At 43.6% G+C, this 24,990-nt stretch overlaps 1 protein-coding gene across 2 annotated transcripts in view; it reads right to left on the bottom strand.

The window, feature by feature from the left end:
• LOC125459043 (sodium/hydrogen exchanger 2-like) overlaps positions 1-24,990 on the bottom strand; it is a 140,953-nt gene that overhangs the window by 48,802 nt on the left and 67,161 nt on the right. For both annotated transcript variants that reach the window (XM_048544959.2, XM_048544960.2), the window contains exons 6-7: positions 11,516-11,605; positions 8,943-9,013 (exon numbers count right to left, since the gene is read on the bottom strand). In XM_048544959.2, the coding sequence (XP_048400916.1) occupies positions 8,943-9,013; positions 11,516-11,605 (161 nt within the window). The remainder of the gene's footprint in view (positions 1-8,942; positions 9,014-11,515; positions 11,606-24,990) is intronic.

Below are 24,990 nucleotides of genomic sequence, written 5' to 3' on the forward strand. Positions count from 1 at the left end.
AAAATTGAATTCAATGTCCACCATCTACCGTGGCAGGATTCCAACCCAGGTTCCCAAAACAATTAGATTCAACAAAGTGTGGAGCTGGATGAACACAACAGGCCAAGCAGCATCTCAGGAGCACAAAAGCTGGTGTTTTGAAGGGTCTAGGCCCGAAACGTCAGCTTTTGTGCTCCTAAGATGCTGCTTGGCCTGCGGTGTTCATCCAGCTTTACACATTGTTATCTCGGATTCTCCAGCATCTGCAGTTCCCATTATCCCTCCCCAAAACAATTACCTGGGTTTCGGGATTAATAGTCAAGCCACAATATCTCCAGGCCATCAGTTCCACAATTCTTCATTGTTTAGACAGTAATGGAAAAGACTGGAATCTAACATTCGTACAAGTCCTTATAATGTCTCTCAAAAATACTTCAAACTGTTTTATAAGATTTAGGTGTAGTGCAACTTGCAGCAAGGATAAATGCAGTAGCCCCCATAAGACCAAAAAACAAAGCAGCAGAAATTAGGCCACTCGGCCCATCAAGTCTGCTCCGGCATTCAATCATGGCTGCTAAGTTCCTTAACCCCATTCTCCTTTCTCCCTGTAGCCCTTGACCCCTTGACAATCAAGATCCTATCTATCTCAGTCTTAAGTGTACTCAATGAGCTGGTCCCCATAGTGAATTCTATCTGTCTGGCTGAAGAAGTTTCTCTTTATCTCCATTCTAAAAGGTCTTCCCTTTACTCTAAGGCTGTGCCCTCGGGTCCTAGGCTCTCCTACCAATGGAAACATCTCCCCAACATCCACTTTGTCCAGGCCATTCAGTAGTCTGAAAGTTTCAATTAGATCCCCCCTCATCCTTCTAAACTCCAATGAGTATAGTCCCAGAGTCCTCAAACGTTCCTTGTATGTTAAGGTTTCCATTCCTGGGACCATTTTTGTGAACCTCCTCCGAACCCACTGCAGGGCCAGTAATCCTTCCTGAGATATGGGGCCCAAAATTGCACACAATTCTCCAAATGTGGCCAGACCAGAGCCTTATAAAACCTCAGTAGTATATCCCTGCTTTTATCGCAGACAGTTTGGGTTAACAAATATTAAAGAAATGCAAAATCAAACAGTTCATGGTTTGGTGGTAATTTGTGATGGTAAAACTTACAAATCAGAGAGAAAGTTCCGAATCATGGAATTGCTAAAGCTATAGGACAGATGAAGAGCATTGTGCTTGGAATCTGGAGAAATCTATCTAAAATTGTTATTTCCCAAAAATTTTCATATCCTTCCCTTGCAGTCCTGTTCATAGTCTCTGCTTCACTTGTGACATGACTATTCTATAAATACTGCCATCTGAACCATTAGAACATCTTAACTGAAGGATAGCTGTCTACTAATGCCTCTTTGCTGTTCATCGTTTTTATTGGAACTTGGCTTAACAAGCAGGCACTTTTCCAATGTACTGAATCCTGCATCTTTCAGTCCCAGTGGTGTTGGGCAGAGTTTTAACCATGGACTGGCTCACAGCACAGGATGGCTGGCAGTGGGTCAAGAATCTAGAAGATGGTGATTTGGTTTCTCCCACGTTTGTTTCTCTGCCACAACATTTCAATCCCACTTTTGAGCTTTCCCCAACAACTGAAGAAGGCGGGTGTGATTGTGACTTGCAAATGGCTGTTTAGCTGTCATGACTGAAACAAACCCTGCAAGGGTCTAATGGATCCATTCTACAACTGTCAGCACAGAGACAACAGCAGTGCTGATGGGGACTGAAGGTGGAAAATCTGTCCTGTCACGCGCATTGTCCAGCCTTCCACCCAAGCTCCACCCGAAGTCCTATCTTGGGGAGTTCATGCTGTGGACTGTCAGTCGCAGGAGGGAGATAATGGCTCAGGCAGAAGAAGCTGTGAATGAGGTAAGTAGCAAGAGTGTGGCGTCTTCCTCATGAGTATCATGAAAAAGTGGTTCGATGGTCTCTGCAGGGTAGGAAAGGTGAGCCGTATGAAACAAAAGCAGGAAATTGCCTGAGAAAGCTCGGCAGGTCTGGTAGCGTGGAGAGAAAGCAGAGTTAATGTTTCAGGTCCAGCGGCCTTCCCTTGGAACAGATCAGTTGTATGTTGTATTCACTTTGACTCTCCCACCTTACTCCTTGACAACACTCCATGGGGCAACACTCCTTGCAGTTCTACTTAGTCCTCCCTATTGAGGCACCTCATCATGCCTTCAGGGCGGCACAGTGGCTCAGTGGTTAGCTCTGTAGCCTCACAGCGCCAGGGGCCCAGGTTCAACTTCAGCTTCGGGCACCTGTCTGTGCGGAGTTTGCACATTCTCCCCTTGTCTGCGTGGGTTTCTTCTGGGTGCTCTGGTTTCCTCCCATAGTCCAAAGATGTGCAGGCTAGGTAGATTGGCCATGCTAAATTGCCCATAGTGTTCAGGGGTGTGCAGGCTTTCAGGGGATGGGTCTGGGTGGGATGCTCCAAGGGGCGGTGTGGACTTGTTGGGACGAAGGGCTTGTTTCTACACTGTAGGGAATCTGATCTAATCTGAAAAGCCAACACTCACAGTTTCCTTCACCTTATTGCTAATTCCCATGCATGCCGTCCCCAATGGTTGCCATTCTCTCAACCATTCTATTTCACACATGCTGTGCAGCTTGCAAGACTCTATGGAGATGTGTAGAATCAAGAATGACTGTCCAGTCATCTCCAACCTGACCAACATAGAGGTAAATATAAAGAGGGTGGAGCAGAGTTCATGCCATCAGAGATACAGATTAGGGGGTCTCTCACATACCCAATGACATGATGTCAAGGTTCTGGTGTTGGACTGGGGTGGACAAGATCAGAAATAACACAACTCTAGGTCATAGTCCAACAGGTTTATTTGAAATCACAAGCTATTAAAGAAGGAGTAAGAGTCTGAAAGCTTGCATTTTCAAATAAACCTGTTGGGCTATAACCTGGTGGCATGTAATACCTGATGGCAGACTTGGAAATAAATCTGCCAAATGACTCACTAACACACTGATGTTGAATGGTCACAGGCAGCTGAAGTGTGATCACTTGTTACATTAATGACTTTGAACCCCTTCACAGTGTTAGTTCCACTTCATGTCTTCTATTTCTGACAGGGCGATCAGAGTCTAGTCTGGGAGGCACCCTCACAGGAGGGCAGTCGCACTGAGGAAGAACCATCACATGATCCACGCACTTCCTCCAGTAACTCAGCCTTTGTTGGGGCCTCAAAGACAAGCAGCCAGATTGGAATGTGGTCCACTGTAAGTGAGCAATGGTGGGAGGTGGGTACTGAAACCACGGTGAAGAGTCCCCTGTCAGAGAGTGCACAACACAACAAGCTTTGCTCAAAATGCTCATTCTTGTTTTTTGGGGATAGGAGATAGCAACAACAATACTTGAGCATCAGCAGAAAACTTACGTGGTTCCGTCAGCGTCTCTGGGGGCCTTACCCGTTCTAAGAGCTCGATTGGTGGAATCCAACTCGAACAGAGTGCCATGAGGTTTTAGGCCTTTTCCATGAAGCATCGATTGTGGCCGGCAACTGAATGAATGCACCACCCGCCCCCTCTACCCATGACCTACACAGCCAGTCTGCCAGCTTTTAACAGGTTCAGGAATGCCTTGTTTTGTTCACTGTCACATTGAAATGCAGCAGGATTCTCTCCAGCTCTTGATGAGCCGTTAAGACGTATAGTTGGGCTTTGAGAAGAAAGATGGACAATGGGCTTCTGCACTTGGGAACTCTGCACAAGCTGACAGCTCCACTGACCTCAGTTCAGTGACTGTGTATCAGCCCCTCCACACAATGCAACTGGGGTAGGATCCCCACTGGACCCCAAATTTAACAATAAGCACTGAAACGGTCAGAACAAGTGACTGAGTTGCTGTATCGATAGTTTTGCTGAAGATACAGGTGTAACACCACCTGGGAGTACAGAAAGAAAAATAATATATTGCCTCTCAAGGGAGGTCAAAGATCTCAAAGTTTTAACTCTACGTCAATGTTTATCTTTGTGCTTCAGTGTGAACTTTATTCCAAGTCTCTAATATCCAATTATTTATCCAGTCATCTAGCACTGTTACCCATGCTGCTCAGTGGGTATCAGAGACTGACTGCTCTCCCATGAATCTGCGCATCATCTCTCCTCAGGCTGGCTGAACTGTGCCTGAATAGATTTGTCACAGTTACCTCTGGCAGGCAAATAAGAGACTGCAGTGATATTAGCTAGATCAGGATTTCCCCTACCTCCTGTTGCTCCTCTGTTCCTTTACCTCTGAGGATGCAGTTATCCCCAGCTCCTTCTTTCTGCAGTTCTGATCCTCTCCGCAACACTGCTTTGTGCCAAAACACAATGGAGCATGACTGTCCTGGACACTAGAGGGCACTCTGAGATCTGTCAAGGAGCAGGAATCTTACATTCAGCAACTCCAATGATTCCTAAACACTGAAATAACTGCGGATGCTAGAAATCTGGGATAAAAACACAAATTGCTGGAAAAGCTCAGCATCTGTGGGGTCTGAGGAAGGGATCACTGGAGGTGAAATGTAAGCCCAATGATTTCTGCTGCTCTGTTTCTGCAGTGTTTCTCACAGCTCTGGCAGTAGCCATGTCCCTTATGACTCTCCTTGGAATACAACTATTTATGGATCCCTGACTCAGATAGAAGGAAGAAATGACAGCAACTTCCTTCCCAGGTAATCACCTCATGGTTACCTACAACTGATAAGAAATCATTTGATTGTTTAAAAACTCCAGCTTGGTCTGAAGGCAAATATTTGCAGCATACCTTCAATCAGTGACTGCCCAAGATCATTCTGGCATTTGTTCACAGAACGTGTGCATCATTGGTGAGACTTACATTTATTTCATCCCAAATTTACCTTCAGATGGTGACAGTGAGCTGCCTTTTTGAACTGTCCAGTCCGTGAGGTGTAGATGCACCCACAATGTGGTAAAGAAAGGACAGCGAATAAATGGTGATACAGTTTAAAGTCAGGATGGTACATGTCTTGGAGGGGACCTTGCAGGTGATGGTCTTCCCATATATCTACCATCCTCACTTTCTTAGTGGTGGAGTCCATGGGTTTGATACATATTGTTGAAGACTCTTCAGTGAGAATCCGCAGTGCAGCTTGTAGATAGTGCACATTACAGTGTAGGAGTCAGTGAATCTTTAATGTAGTAAATAGGATGTCAGTCAACAGTTTTGTCCAGAATACTGTCAAGCCTCTTCTGTATTCTGTGAGCTGTGCTCATCCAGACAGATGGGCAGTATTTTTCAATCACACTCCTGACCTTGAGATAATGTTCAGGCTTTGAGGAATTAGGAAGTGAATTACTCATCACAGAGCTCCTAGACTCCAACCTGCTCTTGTTGCCACAGTATTTACATGGCTAAGCTAGTTACCGATCCCAGCAAATTGATGGTGGGAAATTCAGCAATGGTAAGGGAGAGTGGTTCAATTCTCTTTATTTTTGGAGATCATCACTGCCTGGTGCATATATGGTGCGAATGTTACTTGTCACTTAAAAGCCCAAGCTTACTTGTCCAAGTTTTTTTCCATTTGAAGACCCAGTCTGCATTAGTATGCAAAGAGTTGTAAATGATGCTGAAAATTATGCAGTCATTACCATGTGAGTATCACCAGGTTCAGGTGGAGTACTGTGTTCACTTGTGTTACCCTATGGAGATACTTGCGACTGGAGAGAAACCTGCTGGTATTGCTTCTGCTGGTCTTGCTCCTGTTCCTGCTGGTGTTCCTCCTACTCCTGCTGGTATTGCTCCTGCTCCTGTTATTCTTGCTCAGGTTCCTGCTGGTCTTGGTCCTGCTGGCACTGCTTGCACTGCTCCTGCTGGTCTTGCTGCTGACAGCATTGTTCCTGTTTCTGCTGGTATTGCTCCTGGTCCCGCTGGTGTTACTTCAGCACCAACTGGTATTGTTTGTGCTGTTGTTGCTCTTGATCATGTTCCTGCTGGTGTTACACCTTCTTCTGCTGGTGTTTCATCTTTTCCAGCCAGTGTCATGTCTGTTCCTGCTGCTTTTCCCTCTGCTTGTGTTGCTCCTGCTCCTACTGGTGTTGCTCCTGCTCCTGCTGGTTTTTCCCATGCTTGTGTTGCTCCTTCTCCTACTGGTGTTGTTCCTGCTCCTGCTGGTTTTGCCCCTGCTTGAGTTGCTCCTGCTCCTCCTGCTGCTGTTCCTGGGACAGCTATTTTTCCTCATCTCTGGTCTATGAGCTGTCCCAATGCAGCTTGGAAGGCTGACACCACAGAGGGTCACATCAGAGTCAATCCAGTCCAAGGTGGCACAAATGACACCCAGTATCACTTCTAAAGGAGTGAAAACACACACTCATGAGGTGCCCTGTTAGCAAAACCATTTCACTGATGTAGCTCCTTGTTTCAATTTCATAGTCCCTTCAATTCCTGCTAAACTGCCTTTCTTGACCCTGGTGAGTTTCAAACCACCCAAGTATCTCTAGGGCTGATACTGAGCCCGATGTCAACTGATGCTTAGCACATGCATCAGAGATCAAAATAAATGTTCTTTTGCAAGACCTACTTATTTTCATTTGTGGGGTTATCAATTGACTTTTAGGATTACATTTTCATTCACAACACCTGACTTACTCAGTGATACCATCATGTGAATGATATCATATTTTGTACTTCTTTGATATATGGAATATTTGGACTCAAACTGAAGCAAAATTAGAATAAATATCCTCCAATAATTTTCAACTATCCATTAAACTTAAAGCCGCAACACACAAATAAAGCAATAATTTCCTGGACACCACATAGTTGGAACAAGGCAACATATATGTCACTGTCCAAAATACATACTTACTTATGTACACTTATAATATGAAAATCCATCACCTTAAAACGCTTCTACAGACTACGGAGGTCACATCCATTGCATTTCCAGGGCACTTCCACAAGGCTTGAATGTTTCAACCAGGCAATAACAACATGGTTTACTGAATTGTGGATTTCAATCCCAAATTAAAATTTAACAATTGGACAGTGTTTATTACAGTAGGATCTGCTACATGTTTTCCAATTACAGAAGCCATTATGCAGCCTCGAGCTAGAGATTCCACATTCATTTACAATGAATTCATTATCTTGATGACTTAACATTTTATTGAATCTGAATTAATTGAGTGGTCCATTGTTGACAAGTTCAAAGTGATCTTTCCTCCCTCCACCGCCAATCCTTTTCAATCTACCAGCAGCAAACTTGGGAGAGAACCAATCTCTAACTAGAGAAGGGGTTCCTTGACATCCTTCCATTTTAGTTACAGGGACACTTTGTACAATGCTTGTCCCCATGCGTGAATTTTCCTGGGAGATTTGGACCTTTTGGGGTCGGATCTATCTGCTGCCACTGTGTATTTTGAGAGTTGATCTGCACATGAAAGCAACTGCTTAACTGAATTGGACAGACACTGCCACTAAAATAACACCACAAATATTACACAATGTGTTTTGTCCTACACTTGTCAACCAAAATTTTAAAGTTTATGCATACACTGATAATCGATCTTAAAAATAATTCTTGAGGATATCCTTAGAGAGGTGGCAGGGCAGTAGTTCAACTGAATAACTGTAAATGTTCAATTGCTTCTTATATGTCTGAATGATACATATAGGTGTACACACACACACAAATATATATATTAATATAATATATGGCATATATTGCATATAATAGCATATATTGTGTACTCTGAGACTAATATCAAGGGTTGTGAAGTGGTTATGAAATTAAGTTGCTAAACTAGAGGCTATGAGTTCATATCCTAGCATGAGATGCTTTGAAGTCAAAATCTGGTACTTTGTAGACTGGCCTTAAGAAAACAAAAACATGCAAGTTACGCTTGGCTTTAAATTCAACTTGCTCAATCAGATCCTTCATCTAGTCTGTGAGTGAGTCTGGTCCCCATTGCAATGTTGTTGATTCCTAATGTCTTCAGTGGACATTGGAAAAAGTGACCGTACTCTGTGTGGTGATTACATATTGTCCCATTTACAGTCTCGTACCTAGATGGTGAGACCCAGGGTATCTTTCTGCTAGCTGTAGCCAATCGGACAGCCAGTAGTTCAGATGTGCCATAGCTAGTGGTGCTTCTGTAAGTTGAGATCATGGTCATGCACCTTCAAAGTTAGGCACGTTGCATGTGGGATCAATGGGGTCAGTCAAGCAACTCCCAGTAATGGGAAGATGGGGGATAAAGGGGCTGTACTGAAGACAGGTGACTCTGTTACCACAGGGGTTGCCATTACCACCAGGCAACTGGCCTATAAATGATAAAGGTACAACTCAAAGACCATTGATGCTCAGCAGGTGATCTACACAAGCCCAGACTCCACCTGCTCATCAAATGTCAGTGTGGCAGGAAGAGTGGCTCCATTGGGCTCAAATTGGGCCAGCTGATGCCTTTTCCTCTTGCTGTCAACACAGCATGAAGGCAGGAAGTTTTCATATAATCCTTGTCTTCCTGCACCATTTTGCCAGTCTTCCAACACACACACACACACCATCCACATGCACATATGCATACCCAAACACACAAATGAACACATACGATATTTTATTAAATATACATGCACACTAATTCAATCAGAGAAACATACACTTCATCCATACACATACACATATACAAACACATGCACGAATAAGTATTTCACTCATAGACACACACAAACGCATTCACACACAACAACACATACACACGAATATATATTTCATACGCAGACACACACATGAATATATATTTCACACATGAATACACACACAGACACATCAAACCGACCCCAAATATATATTTCAAACATAAATACAGACATAGCAACACCTACACAAGGACACACACAAGGACACATATCCAGATGTACATATACTTCACCCACATATACATATTGATTGAGGAGTCATATACCTGTCTTTCCAATAATATTGGCCCCAATGTCCACAGATGTCTTCGATTCCAGCCAACAAATGATCCAAGAACTGCAGAAACACATTTTACAAAATCATTTTTGTTAAATATTTGCCATAACTATCTTCTATCTCATGCCATGAGGAATCTGACATACCCATGCCAGTATTTTGAGAAAAGGAATTCAGCAACTGTATTGTGCTGAAATGATACAGAATTGGGTTTAGATACATTCATTTGGATACATCAGGTAGCATTACCCAACCTTATTTGTAGGTATATCTGGAGCAGCTAGGAGGCTCGACACCAGCTTGCTGTTGCTGATTACCACTTTGAGTGTTGACAGTGACCACTGAATCCAGGCAGGTCTATTGCTGTTGGACAGTGAGGATAGACTAGTACCTTAGGTTTTACTGTCCATCATTTCTATAGCGGCAACGCTGGACACAAAGAATGTTGCTGTGTTTGCTAGACACCACCAACACTGTAATGTAGGAGTTTTAACATTTCAAAACAGGTTATTTTGATGACTCATTAACACATGTGAAACTTGTACCTTCTCTTCAGCTGGTCCCAGTCATTCATGCAGGTTAATACTGGAGAAACAAGAATGTGCCATGACAATTACATAGTGTGTGGTGATTACATATTGTCCCATTTATAGTCTCGTAACTAGATGTGTGAGTAATCTTGTACTTTTATAAATGAATCTGTGTGCATGAGAAAGCATGTGCACACATGTGTATGAGCATATGTACCCACAACTGTGTGAAGTCAGAGGGCTAGGGAGATAGAAGTAGGATATTATGCATTATAAATGTTTACTTTATTCAAGATTTTGCTATTCCTGCCTCATAAGCAAGCAAAAGGCAGCAAGGTTAGAGAAACAGAGGAGAAGGACTGATGAGTCAGTCACGCTTGTTTGCTTATTTCAAATAGAGCATGAGACATAACAACATAAAATTACCGTGTCAATGACATCCTTTGTTACCTTATTTAATTAAATGACATTTATCCCCAAATTACACAAGGGAGATTTTGTACTAAGACTTTTGCCTGGGTTGTTGTGAGATATGAGGGAGTGCTGCCTTTCAGTGGCCTGGCTCTCTGATTCCTGGTGTGTGCCAGTCAGCAGCAAAGACAGACAGGCTCAAGCCTAGAGGTTCCGACCTCCTGAACACCAGGCTGGCAATCTGCAGGTTACCAAATGGGCACCCCGAAGTAGCCTGCCAAGGCAAGATGTTGTGAAACTTGAAAGGGCGCAAAAAGGATTTACAAGGATGTTGCCAGGGCCAGAGGTTTTAAGATATGGGGAAAGACTGAATAGACTGGGGTTATTTTCCCTCGAGAGTGGGGGGCTGAGGGGTGACCTGACAGAGGTTTATAAAATCATGACAGGCACAAATATGGTGAATAGCCAAAGTGTTTTTGCCAGGGTAGGAGAGTCCAAAACTAGAGGTCGTATGTTTAAGGTAAGAGGGAAAAGTATTAAAAGGGATCTAAGGGGTAACTTTTCACAAAAAGGGTGATGTGTGTGTGGAATAAAATGCCAGAGGAGGTGGTGGAGGCTGGTATAATTACAACATTTAAAAGGCATCTGGACGGGTACATACGAAGGCTTTAAAATGATATGGGCCAAATGGGACTAGATTAATTTAGGATATCTGGTCGGCATGGATGAGTGGACCAAAGGTTCTGCTTCCATTCTGTACAGCTCTATGACGCTTTGTGACTGCACCGACCACCAACAGACATGTGCAGGAAGGACGGGAGCATGCTGAGAGGTGCGTGTGTGTGATGGTAAGCAATTGCAAAGTTGATGGAGAGGGAGCAGGTTCAAGGGCAGCAGTGATCTAGGTTAATTTTGCAGGACCAAGCAGTCTGCTCCTACCTGTCTGGGCCTCAGAACAATCACAGTAAAATTTACCTTTACTGGTCTGTCTAGGTATCTGTCACCCATGGGACTGCTCAGTGCTGAACTAAAATCACAATTGGGCTCCTAGACACCAAGTTGTATTTCTAAAGGTAGAAGAAAGAAGGGTGGGCATTCTGAGCACCTGGCAGTAGGCTCTTGCCAAAGTTAGAGTTGTGGTAAGGGTGCTTTCCATAGTCACAGGTTGTCACTATCCCATTAGTGCCAGGTTAAGGCAACGGTATCCTACAAGTGTGTAGCAATTTATGCCTCATTTGAATGTTTGAGATCGAATGAGTTAAGCCCCCTGCTTCAAAGAACCTAGTGACCTAATTATCAGTGAACAAGCAAATGAAACGTACATGAAATCTGTTGAGATGACCCAGATGTTTCATTGTCAAATATAGATGTTGAGCAATTGACAATCCTTGTTGAACTAATATGGGGTGATATCACATGAATCCATACCAGGAAGCATGCACAGGACTTTACGAATTATATAATAGCCTTCTCAACTGCAAACAAAGGACTGAAATAAAGTCAAAATGCACTGAAATGCAATCTGCTAAAATGAAATGAAGTTAGAACTCACAACAGTGGGAAGAAATACCACAGGTTTGATGTTATGCTAACACATGCAGACATTGTAATTACCACTTACCCGAATATGAATCTGTTCACTTACAGTCGGAGGTGCTTGACTTGTTCGTTTCACTTCCAATAACTCTACAAGTGGTTTAATTGTCATTCCCTGTGACAATGAAGAGAACAGATAAAATTAAAGCAAAATAAAGCAGAAGTAAAGCTGCAGTAAGAACAATAAAAGGCGGTCACACTGTAGATTAGGCAGCGTCTGTGGAGAGAATATTTTAGGACTGTGAGCTTCATTAGAACTGAAGAAAGACAGAAATGTCAGATTTTTAAGCCAACAGAATGGATTAGGTGATGGGGACAGGAGGAACAAAAGAGGAGGTCTATGGTATGGTGGAGGATAGGAGAGTTAATTAATAAATGTTTACATGGTGCGGAATATAAATAGAGTGACTCTGGACACTGCAAACAAACAGATGTTGTGTTCAGATGAAGTACAAATGGCTACATTGAAGCCATCAGAATACAATATGAAGGAATAAAGAAAAAAGCAAGTCAACAAAAATAAAGCAAAAAGAAACATATACAGGACAGATGGAGGAAGAATAAACAATTTTAAAGTTGTTAAATTCACCAGAGTCCAGAAGGCTGTAGAATTCCCAGAAGAAAGGTAAACATTAACTGTTTTATAAGTGCCAGCACAATTCAGCCATCAATGTTGTGATAAAAGTGGACTTTTATCTGTGTTTAATTATTTAATTGCCTTGTGTATCCACATTAAAATAAGAACATTCAGGGTATATTTTAAGGCAAAAGCATTAGCCCAGTTTCAGCAGGTTCACTGCAGTGATCATCACAGGTGTAAATCAATAAGGCATGAACAATAAGAGATTAGAGATGGGCTCTTGTGCCACAGTGTTAATGCCCCTACCTCTGAGTCAAAAAACCTGGGTTCAAGTCCCATCTGCTCCAGAGTTTTGGACTGGTCCATATTCAAGAATTCAGCAGCCAATCTAAACGAATATGCCAGGACCATCACAAACTTCATTACTAAGAGTGTAGTTGACTGTATGCCGAAGAAGTTGATCAGAATGTTTCCCAACCTGAAACCATGGCAGAACTGGGAGAACCACTCCCTACTGAAGACCAGGTCTGGGCATTCAACTCGGGTGGCCCCAACCTATACAAGAAATCCAGGTATGATCTTCGCAAGGCCATCAGAGATGCCAAGAGGCAATACCAATCTATGCTTGAGAACCAGACCAAACACATAGACATGGCAAGGCTTACACAACTTAACTGGCTACAAAGCAAAGTCTAACAGAAATGCGGGCAATAATAAACCCTTCCCCAGTGAGCTCAATGCATTTGGTGCTCTGTTTGAGCAGGAGGGCAGTGAAACAATATTGCCTATCCACACACCCTTGGATGCACCTGTACCCACTGAACCCATTGCAGATATCAGATTGACCTTCCTGAGAATGAACCCAGGGAAACTGACTGGTACAGATGGAGTCCCTGGGCATGCACTCAGATCCTGTGCGGACCAGCTGGCAGGAGTATTCGTAGACATCTTCATTCTCTCCGTACTATGATCTGAAGTCCCCACCTGCTTCAAGAAGACCACCATCATCCAGTTGCTAAGAAAAATTGTGTAATGTGCGTCAATGACTACCGACTAGTGGCTCTGACCTCCATAATTATAAAACGCTTTGAGAGGTTAGTCACGGCTCACATTAACTCCAGCCTACCAACTTTCCTTGATCCTTTGCAATTCACCCACCGTCTCACCAGCTCCACAGTTGACACCATCTCCCTGGCCCTACACTCATCCCTGGAACATCTGGATAACAAGCATAGCTATGTCAGGCTCCTAATCATTGACTACAGCTGTGCCTTCAATCCCACAGTCTCCAAACTCCAAGACTTAGGTCTCAGGTCCGCACCACCACAACCGGGATAACTGGATCCTTGACTTCCTGAATCGGTGACAACACCTCCTCCATAATAATCCTCAACACCTACGTGCCTCAAGGCTGTGTTCTCTACTCCTTACTATACTGCTTATACACTCATGACTATTTGGCCAAATTCTGCCCCAACTCCATTTACAAGTTTGCTGACGACACCACGGTTATAGGTTGGATCTCAAACAATGACAAGACAGAATTACAGGAAAGTGATTGAGTGCTTACAGGCACAGTGTAAAGACAACACACTCTCTCTCTCAGTGTAAGCAAAATGAATGAGCTGGTCATGACTTCAGGCAGCAGAATGGAGGCCACGTCCCTGTCTATATTAATGGCACTGAGACGAAGATGGTCAAGAATGACGGGATCCTGCGAGCCATGATCACCAACAATCTGTCCTGATCCACCCATGTCAATGCATTGGCCAAGAAAGCACAGCAATATCTGTACTCAGGACGCTGAGGGAAATTCAGCATATCATCAAGGACTTATCAATTTTAAAAGATGCACCACAGAAAGCAACCGATATGGATGTATCACAAGTGGTATGGTAACTGTAAGAAATTACAGAGAGTCATGAACACAGCCCAGTCCTTCATACAAACCAGCCTTACATCCATAAACTCCCACTATACTACCCACTGCATTGGGAAAACATTCAAAATAATCAAAGACCTCCCCCACCCCATTTCCCCTCTTCTTCCCCCTCCTCCACTCTCTTCCGTTTGGCAGAAGATATAAAAGTTTGAATACACACACAAACAACTTCTTCCCCATTGTCATCAGATGTTTGAACGGGTCTCTTAAATGTTAATATTGACCTCACTCCCTGCACCATTTCTGTGATTGTAACACTGTATTCTTTGGATGTGAGTTTGCTCGCAGAGCTGGAAGGTTCGTTTTCAGGCGTTTCATCACCGTTCTAGGTAACATCAGCAGTGAGCCTCCAGTGAAGCGCTGATGTTATATCCCGCTTTCTATTTATATGTTTAGGTTTCCTTGGGTTGGTGATGTCATTTCCTGCGTTGGTGATGTCATTTCCTGTTCTTTTTCTCAGAGGGTGGTAGATGGGCTCCAAATCAATGTGTTTGTTGATGGAGTTCTGTTTGGAATGCCGTGCTTCTAGGAATTCTCGCGTGTGTCTCTGTTTGGCTTGCCTGAGGATGGATGTGTTGTCCCAATCAAAGTGGTGTCCTTCCTCATCTGTATGTAATGCAGATAGGTGGGAGAATCTGGACTTCACAAGCTTCAAAATCTCCCCACCCCCGACCTCATCCCAAGACCTGCCCAGCTCATCCCTGCCTCCTTGACCTGTCTTCTCTTCCACCTATTCACTCCTCTCGCCTCACTGACCACCACCCAGCCCCACTTCCTTCCTAACAGCCTCATCCCCACCTCCTTGACCTGTCCGTCTTCCCTCCACCCACCCACCCCTCCTTCCCAATTGACCAACCCCCACCTCAACTTTTTTTTTGTGTGTAGTAGGGTCTAGGCCCAAAACGTCAGCTTTCCTGCTCCTCTGATGCTGCTTGGCCTGCTGTGTTCATCCAGGTCTGCACCTTGTTATCCCCCATCCCAACTCCCTACCTACACTCACCTTTACTGGCTCCATCCCTGCCTCCTGGATATACCTGTCCTCTCTCCACCTATCTGCTCCTCTATCCACCTTCCATCATTGCCTCCCCCTCTCTCTATTTATTTCAGAGTCTCCTTCTCCTCCTCTATTTCTGAAGAAGGGTCCAGACCCAAAATTTCAGCTTTCCTGCTCCTTTAATGCTGCCTGGCCTGCTGTGTTCATCCAGCTCTACATCTTGTTAACACTTCTCACTGTATCTCAGTACATGTGACAACAAAAATCAAAGTGTCCCGAATGCCCTTCAGGGAAGGAGATCTCCATCCTCAGCTGGTCTGGCCTACATGTAACTCCAGACCCACAGCAATGTTTTAACTCTCAACTGCCCTCTGAATTGAGCCAGTCAGCCATTCAGTCCAAGGGCAGCTTAGGGTCAAGACAATAAATGCTGGCCAGCCAGCACCATCCATGTCCCATGAGGGAATTAACAAAAAAGGGTCAAATGTGGATGGCACGGTGGCTCAGTGGTTAGCACTGCAGCCTCACAGCACCAGGGACCTGGCTTCAATTCCAGCCTCAGGCGACTGGCTGTGTGGACTTTGCACATTCTCCCCGTGTCTGCGTGGGTTTCCTCAGGGTGCACCGGTTTTCTCCCACAGTCTAAAGATGTGCAGGTTAGGTGGGTTGGCCATGCTAAATTGTCCATAGTGTTCAGGGGTGTGTGGGTTATAGGGGGATGGGTCTAGGTGGGATGCTTCAAGGGGCGGTGTGGGCTTGTTGGGCCAAAGGGCCTGTTTCCACACTGTAGGAAATCTAATCTAATCTAACCTAATCTAATACAGACAAGGGTTATTTGATGTAACAATACAAAGGACTGCAGATGCTTGAGTTCTTAAACAAAACAGAAATTGCCAGAGAAACTCAAAGAAATGGCAGTGGGAAGAAAGCAGAATTAATACTTCAAGATACCTGCTTCCAAGAAGTCTGAGTTAAGTGAAGACATCATTCAGTAAATGTACATCCTTTGTCATTGCAAAAGCAAGCAGTACCTGTTTGGTGTCAAAAGCAAATGCACCTTCTTTGTTTGCTGTTCCTTCACCTTTCCTGTCGTGCTACTAAAATCCCTGTTAACAACTGTTTGAGTACTTTACAACATCTGCCTCTGTCACATCCAACAATGTCTGTTGTGATGGGCTTCAGTGAAGGAGTGGCACTCACTCCAGTTGAGTATGCACATTCTAATGTGCTCATGTATCTAAGGTTTCATGTGTGAGCATGTTTCAAAGAGCTGTGGAGTGAGTCAGCTATGGCCAATATCAGTTTGCGAAGCAGTTTACTCTGATCGTCGAATCATCAGTCAGCCATCAGCATCTATAATTTTGCATAAACTACTGAATAAGCATGTAATCCTTAAGGCAATATCAATCTAATGTCCAAAGTGACAAAGTCTGTTTTGACTGTAACTTTTCCTTCTAGGGCAATGCACTAAGAAGCTGAGCTAGACATTCATGAAGTATTGGACATCATCATCCTCAAGTGAGCGTGTGCTCCCTTGTTTATCACATAGGTGAGCCCTCTCTCCAATAGAAGTGTTCAGTTTTGAATGACGGCATAGCCGCACACAAAAAGAGGCTATATTTTGGAACATGAATAGGCAAGGGCCTATCACAAGGTTTACTGATTTTGACTTTGGTCTAAGTGATCTTTTCATACAAGTGCCAAGTTTTGGCTTCAGTTATGAATGTAAGGATTGAAGGAAGTCTAAAATCTGCTCATATTCAGCTGCTTCTCAAACATGAGCAATGCCTGGGTGCTAACATCAAGCCTCTTTGGAATGAGTGAACAGGCTACTTAAGTGCAGCAAAGCAGTCACTTCACCAGATCCTACGGCTAAAATGACAGCCGGCTAGAATATGCGATTACATAATAGCACATACATAGAAATGTGAAAGCGGACTTAAGATGAAATGTCACCTACAACACCTATGTGCCATCACAGTGCACTCTTCATTGCCCTCCCAAAATGTCAAGGTGCAGTTCTGGGGTCTGCAGATATGATGGATTGTTTGATTGTCTGTGCAATTGTTTCTTGCTTAATTTTCTGAAGATGTTGATCAATGTGACCTTCAGTCTGGTCTGGTGAATTCAGTCATTTTTTTTTCTAACTTAGTTTCTAGTCTCTGAACTTCCAACAGCTGATAATAGGCAGGTAACTTCCGAATCTTCATGGCCTGGCACCCTGCCTGTTCTGCAGTGGAGCCTATTGGCCTTGAAGATTTGGGCACAGCACCATTAGTGGCTTGAGGGCCCGAATGTGCTGGAAGTGTTCTGTCCAGGTACAGGCTCACCCTCCTCAACTGCATCTTCCACAGGGTCAGGATCACCAGCACAGTGCATGTGGTGGGTCCTGAAACCTCGAGAGTGTCCTGAGAAGAGACTCCTGAGGGGCCTGGGTATGGGCCTCCTATGTCTGGATGCTCACTGGCACCACCCTTTCACCTTGAAAGGAGGGGAATCCTGGACTAAAGTCAAGGATCCTTGTCCCCCTAACTCATTACCACTGATGCTGAGCATCAACGTTAAAGTAATGGAGAACAGGTCTGTATCCATATCGGGCATAGAGTGAGCATTCTGCTGAACGTACGCCTGTACAGCAGCCACTAATCTGCACAAGGAGAGAGTCAAATACATAGATAGAGCTAGCATGGGATATATGGCATTGATGGACTCCTCCACCATTCAATCTTATTTAACCAGTGCCTCACTACCACTTGTAAAATGGACTGTTAGTGCATAAAACCATGGAATCATTTTCTACTAATGCCGGTTCTCCTGCAGTGCCCTAGAGCCAGCGACTTGGAGCATTTCTTCCTTGCCCAACTGTGGAAACACACCAACAATGTGCTCACTAGGAAGTGTTCCTGAAGCTAATCAAGCAAGAGAGCACACTGAGGTGAAAGTTTCTGAGCTTGTGGAGGTGCAGGAGGAAACCTTGTTGCTGCTTCCCCTGAGCGATCTGTGGTATCTTCCTCAGAAGTGGAGCAGGAACTGATGGGGTGAAAGGCAGCTCTCATTGTGGAGGAAGCTGAGGAAGTGCTTGCATGAAGTGAGAAGTCCTTAGTAGCATAATATGTTAAGAATATGTCCACGGAGGAGCTGAATGTCTGCCACATGACGTTTGTTTTTCTGCCATATTGTGAAGCACCATTTCCTGCAGAGAGAAACAAAGGAGGGATTGATGGAAGAGCAGTTCAAGAGAATGCAGGAGCAGAAAAGGTGATGAGGTGTCCTGAGTGAGTGAGCAGCAAGTGCAGAGCAGAGCACTGGAAAGATTACTGGACTGGTGGATGAGAACCATTGACAGGGGAAATTGTGTACAAGTGAGAGTCGAAGATCAATGCCTTGGTGTAAGCAGTGCCCGTGTTAGCTTGAGTGTGAAGTAGTGCAGAGAAAATGGTAGCATTTACCCTTGCAGATCACAGAAGGCCTTTTTTGTTTGACGTTTCGAGCCATTTCTTTTCACACTGCAGCCTGGGTAGTTACCTGCTTTAAGGCTGGCAGTGCCTGGTGGCACAGCTTTTTTTGGTGGTCTGGAAGAAAAGTGATACAGCTTGTATCTGCCAACTTGTCCACCAGCCTCTCCAAATCCCTGTCAGTGAAACAGTGTGCCCTTTCTCAGTAACATCCTTGGTAATAACGATGCAGCAGCAGATTATGACAAAGATTTCCCGGCAAGGAGCATTTGAAGTGGTGCAAGCCAGAGTATTTGTACAACACGTGTTTTGATTGTGACTGACAGGGGATCCCAGCAGTGGAGAACACTTCAATCTCTATGCGTGCACAATTGAGCAAAAATGTTGATGATCCGCACTCAAATTGTGCCCGACGTTTCTCCAAATTTTCCAAGTTTCTCTTACTGAAGCATCTGGGTAGAGACTGCTGCATATCAAAAATAAAATCTGCAATGAGCCAATGTTACTATGCAATGTTTTAGAATGTAATTTGTTTTTTAAATTTTTAAAAAACTTATATTTAAATGAGATAACCTGTCTGATGTTGAATAATATAGCTGCAAATGGGGATAACGCAAAAGGTATTTTCAGTCAGAGTCCATTATCTGTGAATATCCCAATCTTTAAAATGACATGAAAACTGTATAAAGTGCCATTGATTGGCGATATTAATTTCCAATAACTGGTTTTGTAGTAAACCAGGAAAATTAAAATCTGTAAAAAGGTGCAAAAACGCTTAATTGTAACAGTACTATCAAACAGCAAAAACTCTCAATTTTGACCAGGATTGTGGCCAGCCAGGTTTGTCACGTTTATGGTTTGAAACCTGTACAAAAGACCTCAGGAATTCTCTTTGCGCTGAACATGATTTATGCATGAAATCCCTTGATCTTTTGGGCAGGCTGTGCAAGTTTGGGTTGATTACACTGGAAAAGCAACACCACCTCATAGAAATTCAAGGTCTGCACGGTTACATTATTTTCATGTTTGTTCTCACGCAAACACACAGCACAAGTAGAGAAACTTTCTAATGAGAGAGTTTAGATGTAAGTAATTTGAAATAATAAATGTGCTTTATGTAATTAAATGCTAGCTGTTTAATAAATTATGTTGTTTGGCCTATATTTGCACCATGATTTCACTCATCTAACTCAGTATTTAATAAACAAGGGAACTGTTAGGGGAATGGACTCATCTACACCTCTAGCATAATGTATTAGGGTTTGGCCTGATAATTCAAAAGAGTAGTCATGCATTGCATGTTTATTACGTGCAGTTACCACGTAACAAGCTACTGAAATTCACAACATTTACTGATTATAATTTTGCCTATTATCTTCCCATCCTAACTAGTGCCCTGAGAACTGCAAGCTCCCCTTGGTAAAATAGCATTCACTCTTCCTGTGTGAGTACAAAAATCTGAGACAAGTGTTATCTGCTTCTAATTCATGCACAAAACCCAATTCATTAGGAAATCCTTCCTGGGAGCTGTGTGCAAATGATTTTGCGGCAACATTGTAGGAATGCTGGAATTATATTTTTGACTGGAATGCAAAAATCACCACATACAACAACAGTATGCAGATGTCCAAATTCATTTTCTTTGATGGTATTTTACATAGAACTCAGACAGATATGCAAAGATACTTGTGGTTCAGACTTTTGAGCCCCCGTCCGATGATTTAACCATAACAACAATTTACCTGACAATTTAACAGAGATAAATATTCCAAGGTGTTCACAAAACCCAATAGAAGCAAAATTAATAGACAGACAAAGGCTAAGATATTTTCAAGAATGACCAAATGTTTGGTGAATAGTTGGATTTTAAAGATAGCCTTAAACAAAGAGGGGGAGGTGGACGGGTGGAGCAGTTTAGGAACTGAATTGCACAGCCTAAGGGCCAGGCAACTGAAAATACAACTGCTAATGGTTGAGCTAGACTTGAGTGAGATACAATATGGGCAGCAGGGTCATTGATAAGTTGCTGGTGGCAGGTGAAGGACGGGAAGCCATCCTGAACAATATAGGATTGATTTCCAATATTCTAAAAGCTCAGCAAGTTGAACTGTTGAACAATTTAGAAGAATTATTATTGATGCACACAACAGAAGGTGTACAAAGGAATATCATGCTATGAAATACACAGTATAAAATTAGCTTCATGATCAATAGGATCACAGGGAATGGAGAGGGATATATTAGCATTTCAACTCTAATGTGAGTCATTGAGTCAGTAACATGATTATTTGACTTTACTCTGTCATCTATCATAATGGAGATGTCTATCAACTTAAAGTTAATCAATTAACATTTCTGTGGCATTTGTACATTGAGCTAAAGTAAGTTAATGTGACGGTTGGGAGGGTATGACAAGCATGTTTGCAGAGGATACAAAGATTAGCTGAAAGTGAGGACCAAGATCTTAGGATACAGGAGGATGTAGATGAGTTGGTCAAATGCACAGATCAGTGGCAGATGGAATTTAACCCGATAAATGTGAAGTGATGCACTTTGCGAGAAGGAACAAGACAAGGGAGTACTCAAAGAATGGCCCATTGTTATTGGCCCTTAGGGAAACAGTTGTTGTCTATCTACCCTGTCCATGGGAAGCTCAGAGGAACAGAGGGATCTTGAGCTGCTTTCCCACAGATCCCTGAAGGTGGGCAGGGCAGGTTAATGTAGTAGTTAAGAAGTCTCAAGGATGCTTGCCTTCATCAGACATGGTACAGATTATCAGAGCAGGGAGGTCATGCTGAAGATGTTCAGAACTTGTTTAAGCAACAGCTGGAACACTGTGTGCAGTTCTGTTCTTCACACTATTGGAAGGATGTGATTGTCCTGGAGGGAGTGTAGAGGAGATTCACCAGGATGTTGCCTGGGATGGAGCATTTCAGCAATGAGTAGAGGCTGGATAAGCTTGGATTATTTTCTTTGGAGTAGAGAAGGCTGGGAGGGGATGTGATTGAGGTGTATAACATAGGGGCATGGACAGGATGGGTGTTTCCCTAAGGGTCAATGGGCCATAACTTTCAAGTGAAAGGCAGGAGGGTAAGAGGGGATTTGAGGAAAACCAAATCCATCCAGAAAGTCGTCTGGAATGCAATGCCTGGGAAGGTAGATCAGGCAGGAAACTTCACAACCTTTAAAAAAGTACATGGATGAGCACTTGAGCTTCCCTAACATTCTCAACTATGAGTTTAGTGTGGAAAAGTGGGACTAGAGCAGATTCAGAGCAGCTTTTGTTACCACAGATTTAATGGATGAAAGAGTCTCTTCAAAACTGCATGGTTCTGTGATTGTTGTGAATCACTCATTATCACTTTCAGCTTCATATCAGGAGGCTGTGGGTTCAAGGCTCAGTCCGGATAATTTAGACAAAGTTGGGGCTAATGTTCCTGTGTCATACTGAAGCAATGGTGCATGGTTAAAGGTGCTGCCATTTGGGTGGGATTTTGAACCCAAGGCCATGTCTACTTGCTCAGATACGTATAAAAGATTATGTGGTGATATTTCAAGAGGAACAAAATCGTCTTCCGTATACCCTTAGCCAACAACACTGGACAAAGGATCTGGTGTTTAATATGTTGTTATTTGCAGGACCCTGGTGTGTAATGAGTCACATTCCCTACTATAAAATACTGTAAAATTTCACTAGCTGTGGGACATTCAGAAAGGTGTTTACATAAAAGTTAGCCTTGCTTCTCAATCCAATCATAGCATCTCATGGAAATTGCAAATACCCCATGTAAAACAGAGTATGAGATACTTACATCAATTGTAGAATGGTAATAAAACTTCATGCTGTGTTGAAAAATAGAAGACTTTTTTTAAAAAAAGATAATGTTCATTAATATGATAGTAAAACACAACTCTAGCCATAAGATGTGAAAGACTTGACGTTCACTCGCGAATTGTAGCAAAGCTGTCCAAATTGATGTTTGCTAAAGTGTTACATGAAAATCTGCTTCCAAGGGCTAAACTTTGCAATTGAGACCTGAGCTCCTTAACCAAGCTTAGACGGGTGTGATGACATTAGATCAGGCTCCTTATTACATCTGATACTGAGATTTCTTGAAGGTAAATGGACTAGAAGACAAACCTTCCATTTAAGATCAATTCACACAGAAGATGAAACAGTTAAATTGCCAGTTCACTAACTTACAGCCTGTATGTTTTTTCAGTGGTCACTCAATCTGCAGTGATAGGTGAGAATCACAGTAGGGTGACCTAGACCCAAGGTGGGTTGAAGTAATCCCAAGAGTAGCTAGCTGTGGAGTAGGACTGTCTGGCTGGATTTGCAGGGGGGAATCAGTGATGTTGACTTGGAATATCTCTGTGACACTCCTTGGAACCTGGCGGCCTGAGCCAAGGAGGGATGATTGTGGGGAAGGAGACGGCAACAGAAGCCAAATTTATCATGGGTATAGTCCATTCTGGTGAGGAATGGGGAAGGAGAAGCAAGCTGGCCGAAACCAAACAGCTCGCAATATGTTATGGTGATGTCGAAGGCCCAGGGGAGCAAAGGGAGAATTGCCAAGTCAACCCAAGGGGAAACTGGCATGATACTGAAGGAAGGTTGTGCAGTGAATCTGTCAATTACCTTCAAATATGCAAAGACCTGTGTCACAAATGGCTCCATCACTCCAACACGATTACTGTGCAGTTCAGTTCCAACTACTGGGAGGGGGTGTGGGGGTGCGTGGTGGTGGTTATCCAATGTCTGCTGTACCAAAGATGGCCATGGTGCTCTACTTCTGTGCCCAGTATCTTTGCAGGGTATCACCGTAGCATCTCCAAATCTTCAGCCCATCTCCGTGTTAAGGTTGAGGGGGTTATATTGCTCAGGAGAGCAGAAACCTTCATCCAGTTCCCCCATGAAGAGGAAGGCAAGGCTGACAGAGGGAGAGGCTTTGTACTTACTTCAGGCTTTGCCAAAATACAAGGAATGACAGTGGGAATGTCACCAAAGAAGAACCCAATACCTCAGACTAATATTCTCAGGGCTTGTGTTCAAATCTCACCACGACAGAGGGTGTAATTTAGTAAACATTTCAAACTTTAACTTTTTTTTTAAAAGCTGGCCTGATTGTCTCAATAAAACCTCTGTCAATTGATGCAAAATCATACCTGGTTCACTAACGTTCTATTGGGAAGGAAATCTGCCCTCTTTATGCATTCTGGCCTGCATGTGACTCGACACCCATAGTAATCTGTTTGACTGTTAACTGTCCTCTAGGCAGTTAGGGATAGGCAATAAATGCTGGCCTACTCGCCTACTCACCATGAGTAAATAAAAAAAAGGGTCCATTGATTGCACATGTCCATCAGGCAGCCTACATTTTCACTCTGAGAAGGTCCAAATTGTCCAGTGTGACAGTTTGCCTGATATCCTGGAGGTATCCATGATGTCTACATCTTCAAATACTTGACTGTTTTCGCCCCTTGCTCAACTAGGTGGCTCATGAAGAGTAGTCAATAGCTCATCATTAAGGAGGCCGCTTATGACATGTACTTGACATCCAGGTTCTCAGGCAGAAGAGGTTCAACATGAGGCAAGCCTTCACCAGGCCAGCCATAGAGAGGCCTGTAAACCTTCCCACAATTAAATTTCAGTGTCATGGGAAGTCTGTTGGCACCTTGCAATATGTCCCAGGTTATCTAACAGTCACCCTGCATCCTCAGGTGATGAGGAGGAACATGAGGTTGATCAGGGCCATGGAAACCCATGTGAATGAGCACAGTCCAGATGCTCAGGAAATGATGGAGGTCATGACTATGATCACGAGGCATGGACTTTTCATTATTGTCCTCTCTCAAACTGCAATGTGGAGGCACATCTGTCCAATGCCAAGGAGGTACATTCTTGAGAGCAAATCTGTCTTAGAAGTGTCTTTGATTTTCATTTGCAGGTGGAATGGCATTGTAAGTGCATCAATTTTAGGTCGATCCCAATTCATAAATATCCAAAACACCACTGAAACTGTCAAGAATTTAGTCAGGGACACTCACCTTAGCATACTCAGCAAATATCCCTGAAGGCCTGACTTTTCCCAATAATTTTCATTTGTTTATGGGTGCTGTAGCCAAACTGGATCTTGGCTGTTAATCCTCATGGCCCATTGGCCTGCTGACCTTGGCAAATGCCCTCTGATCACCTGAGGTGCCATGTATCCTGCCATTAAGAAGCAATACTGCCTGGTGGCAGCAGGCTCCTCTGCCACCAGTAGACCCAGAGGCTCTGATGTCACTGGATCAGGAGAGTAAGGGCTGCTGGCACTGTCGGAAATTCCCTGAGGGGATGCTCCAGAGGTAGTCAGCTGCTACTTATCCTCCAGCGTGAAGTCAAAATAGTCTTCGCTCCTTGCTGGAGATGCACAAGGTGACACCAAGTGTGGTGTCCATCTCTCACACTCGAACTCCAATCAGAGCTCATTGTCAGAGCGTGGGCTTGCTGATGCCCAGAAAGCTCAGTTGTGCCTGGTTCAGG

Source organism: Stegostoma tigrinum, chromosome 15 (genome assembly GCF_030684315.1).
Source record: "Stegostoma tigrinum isolate sSteTig4 chromosome 15, sSteTig4.hap1, whole genome shotgun sequence".
Taxonomy (NCBI): domain Eukaryota; kingdom Metazoa; phylum Chordata; class Chondrichthyes; order Orectolobiformes; family Stegostomatidae; genus Stegostoma; species Stegostoma tigrinum.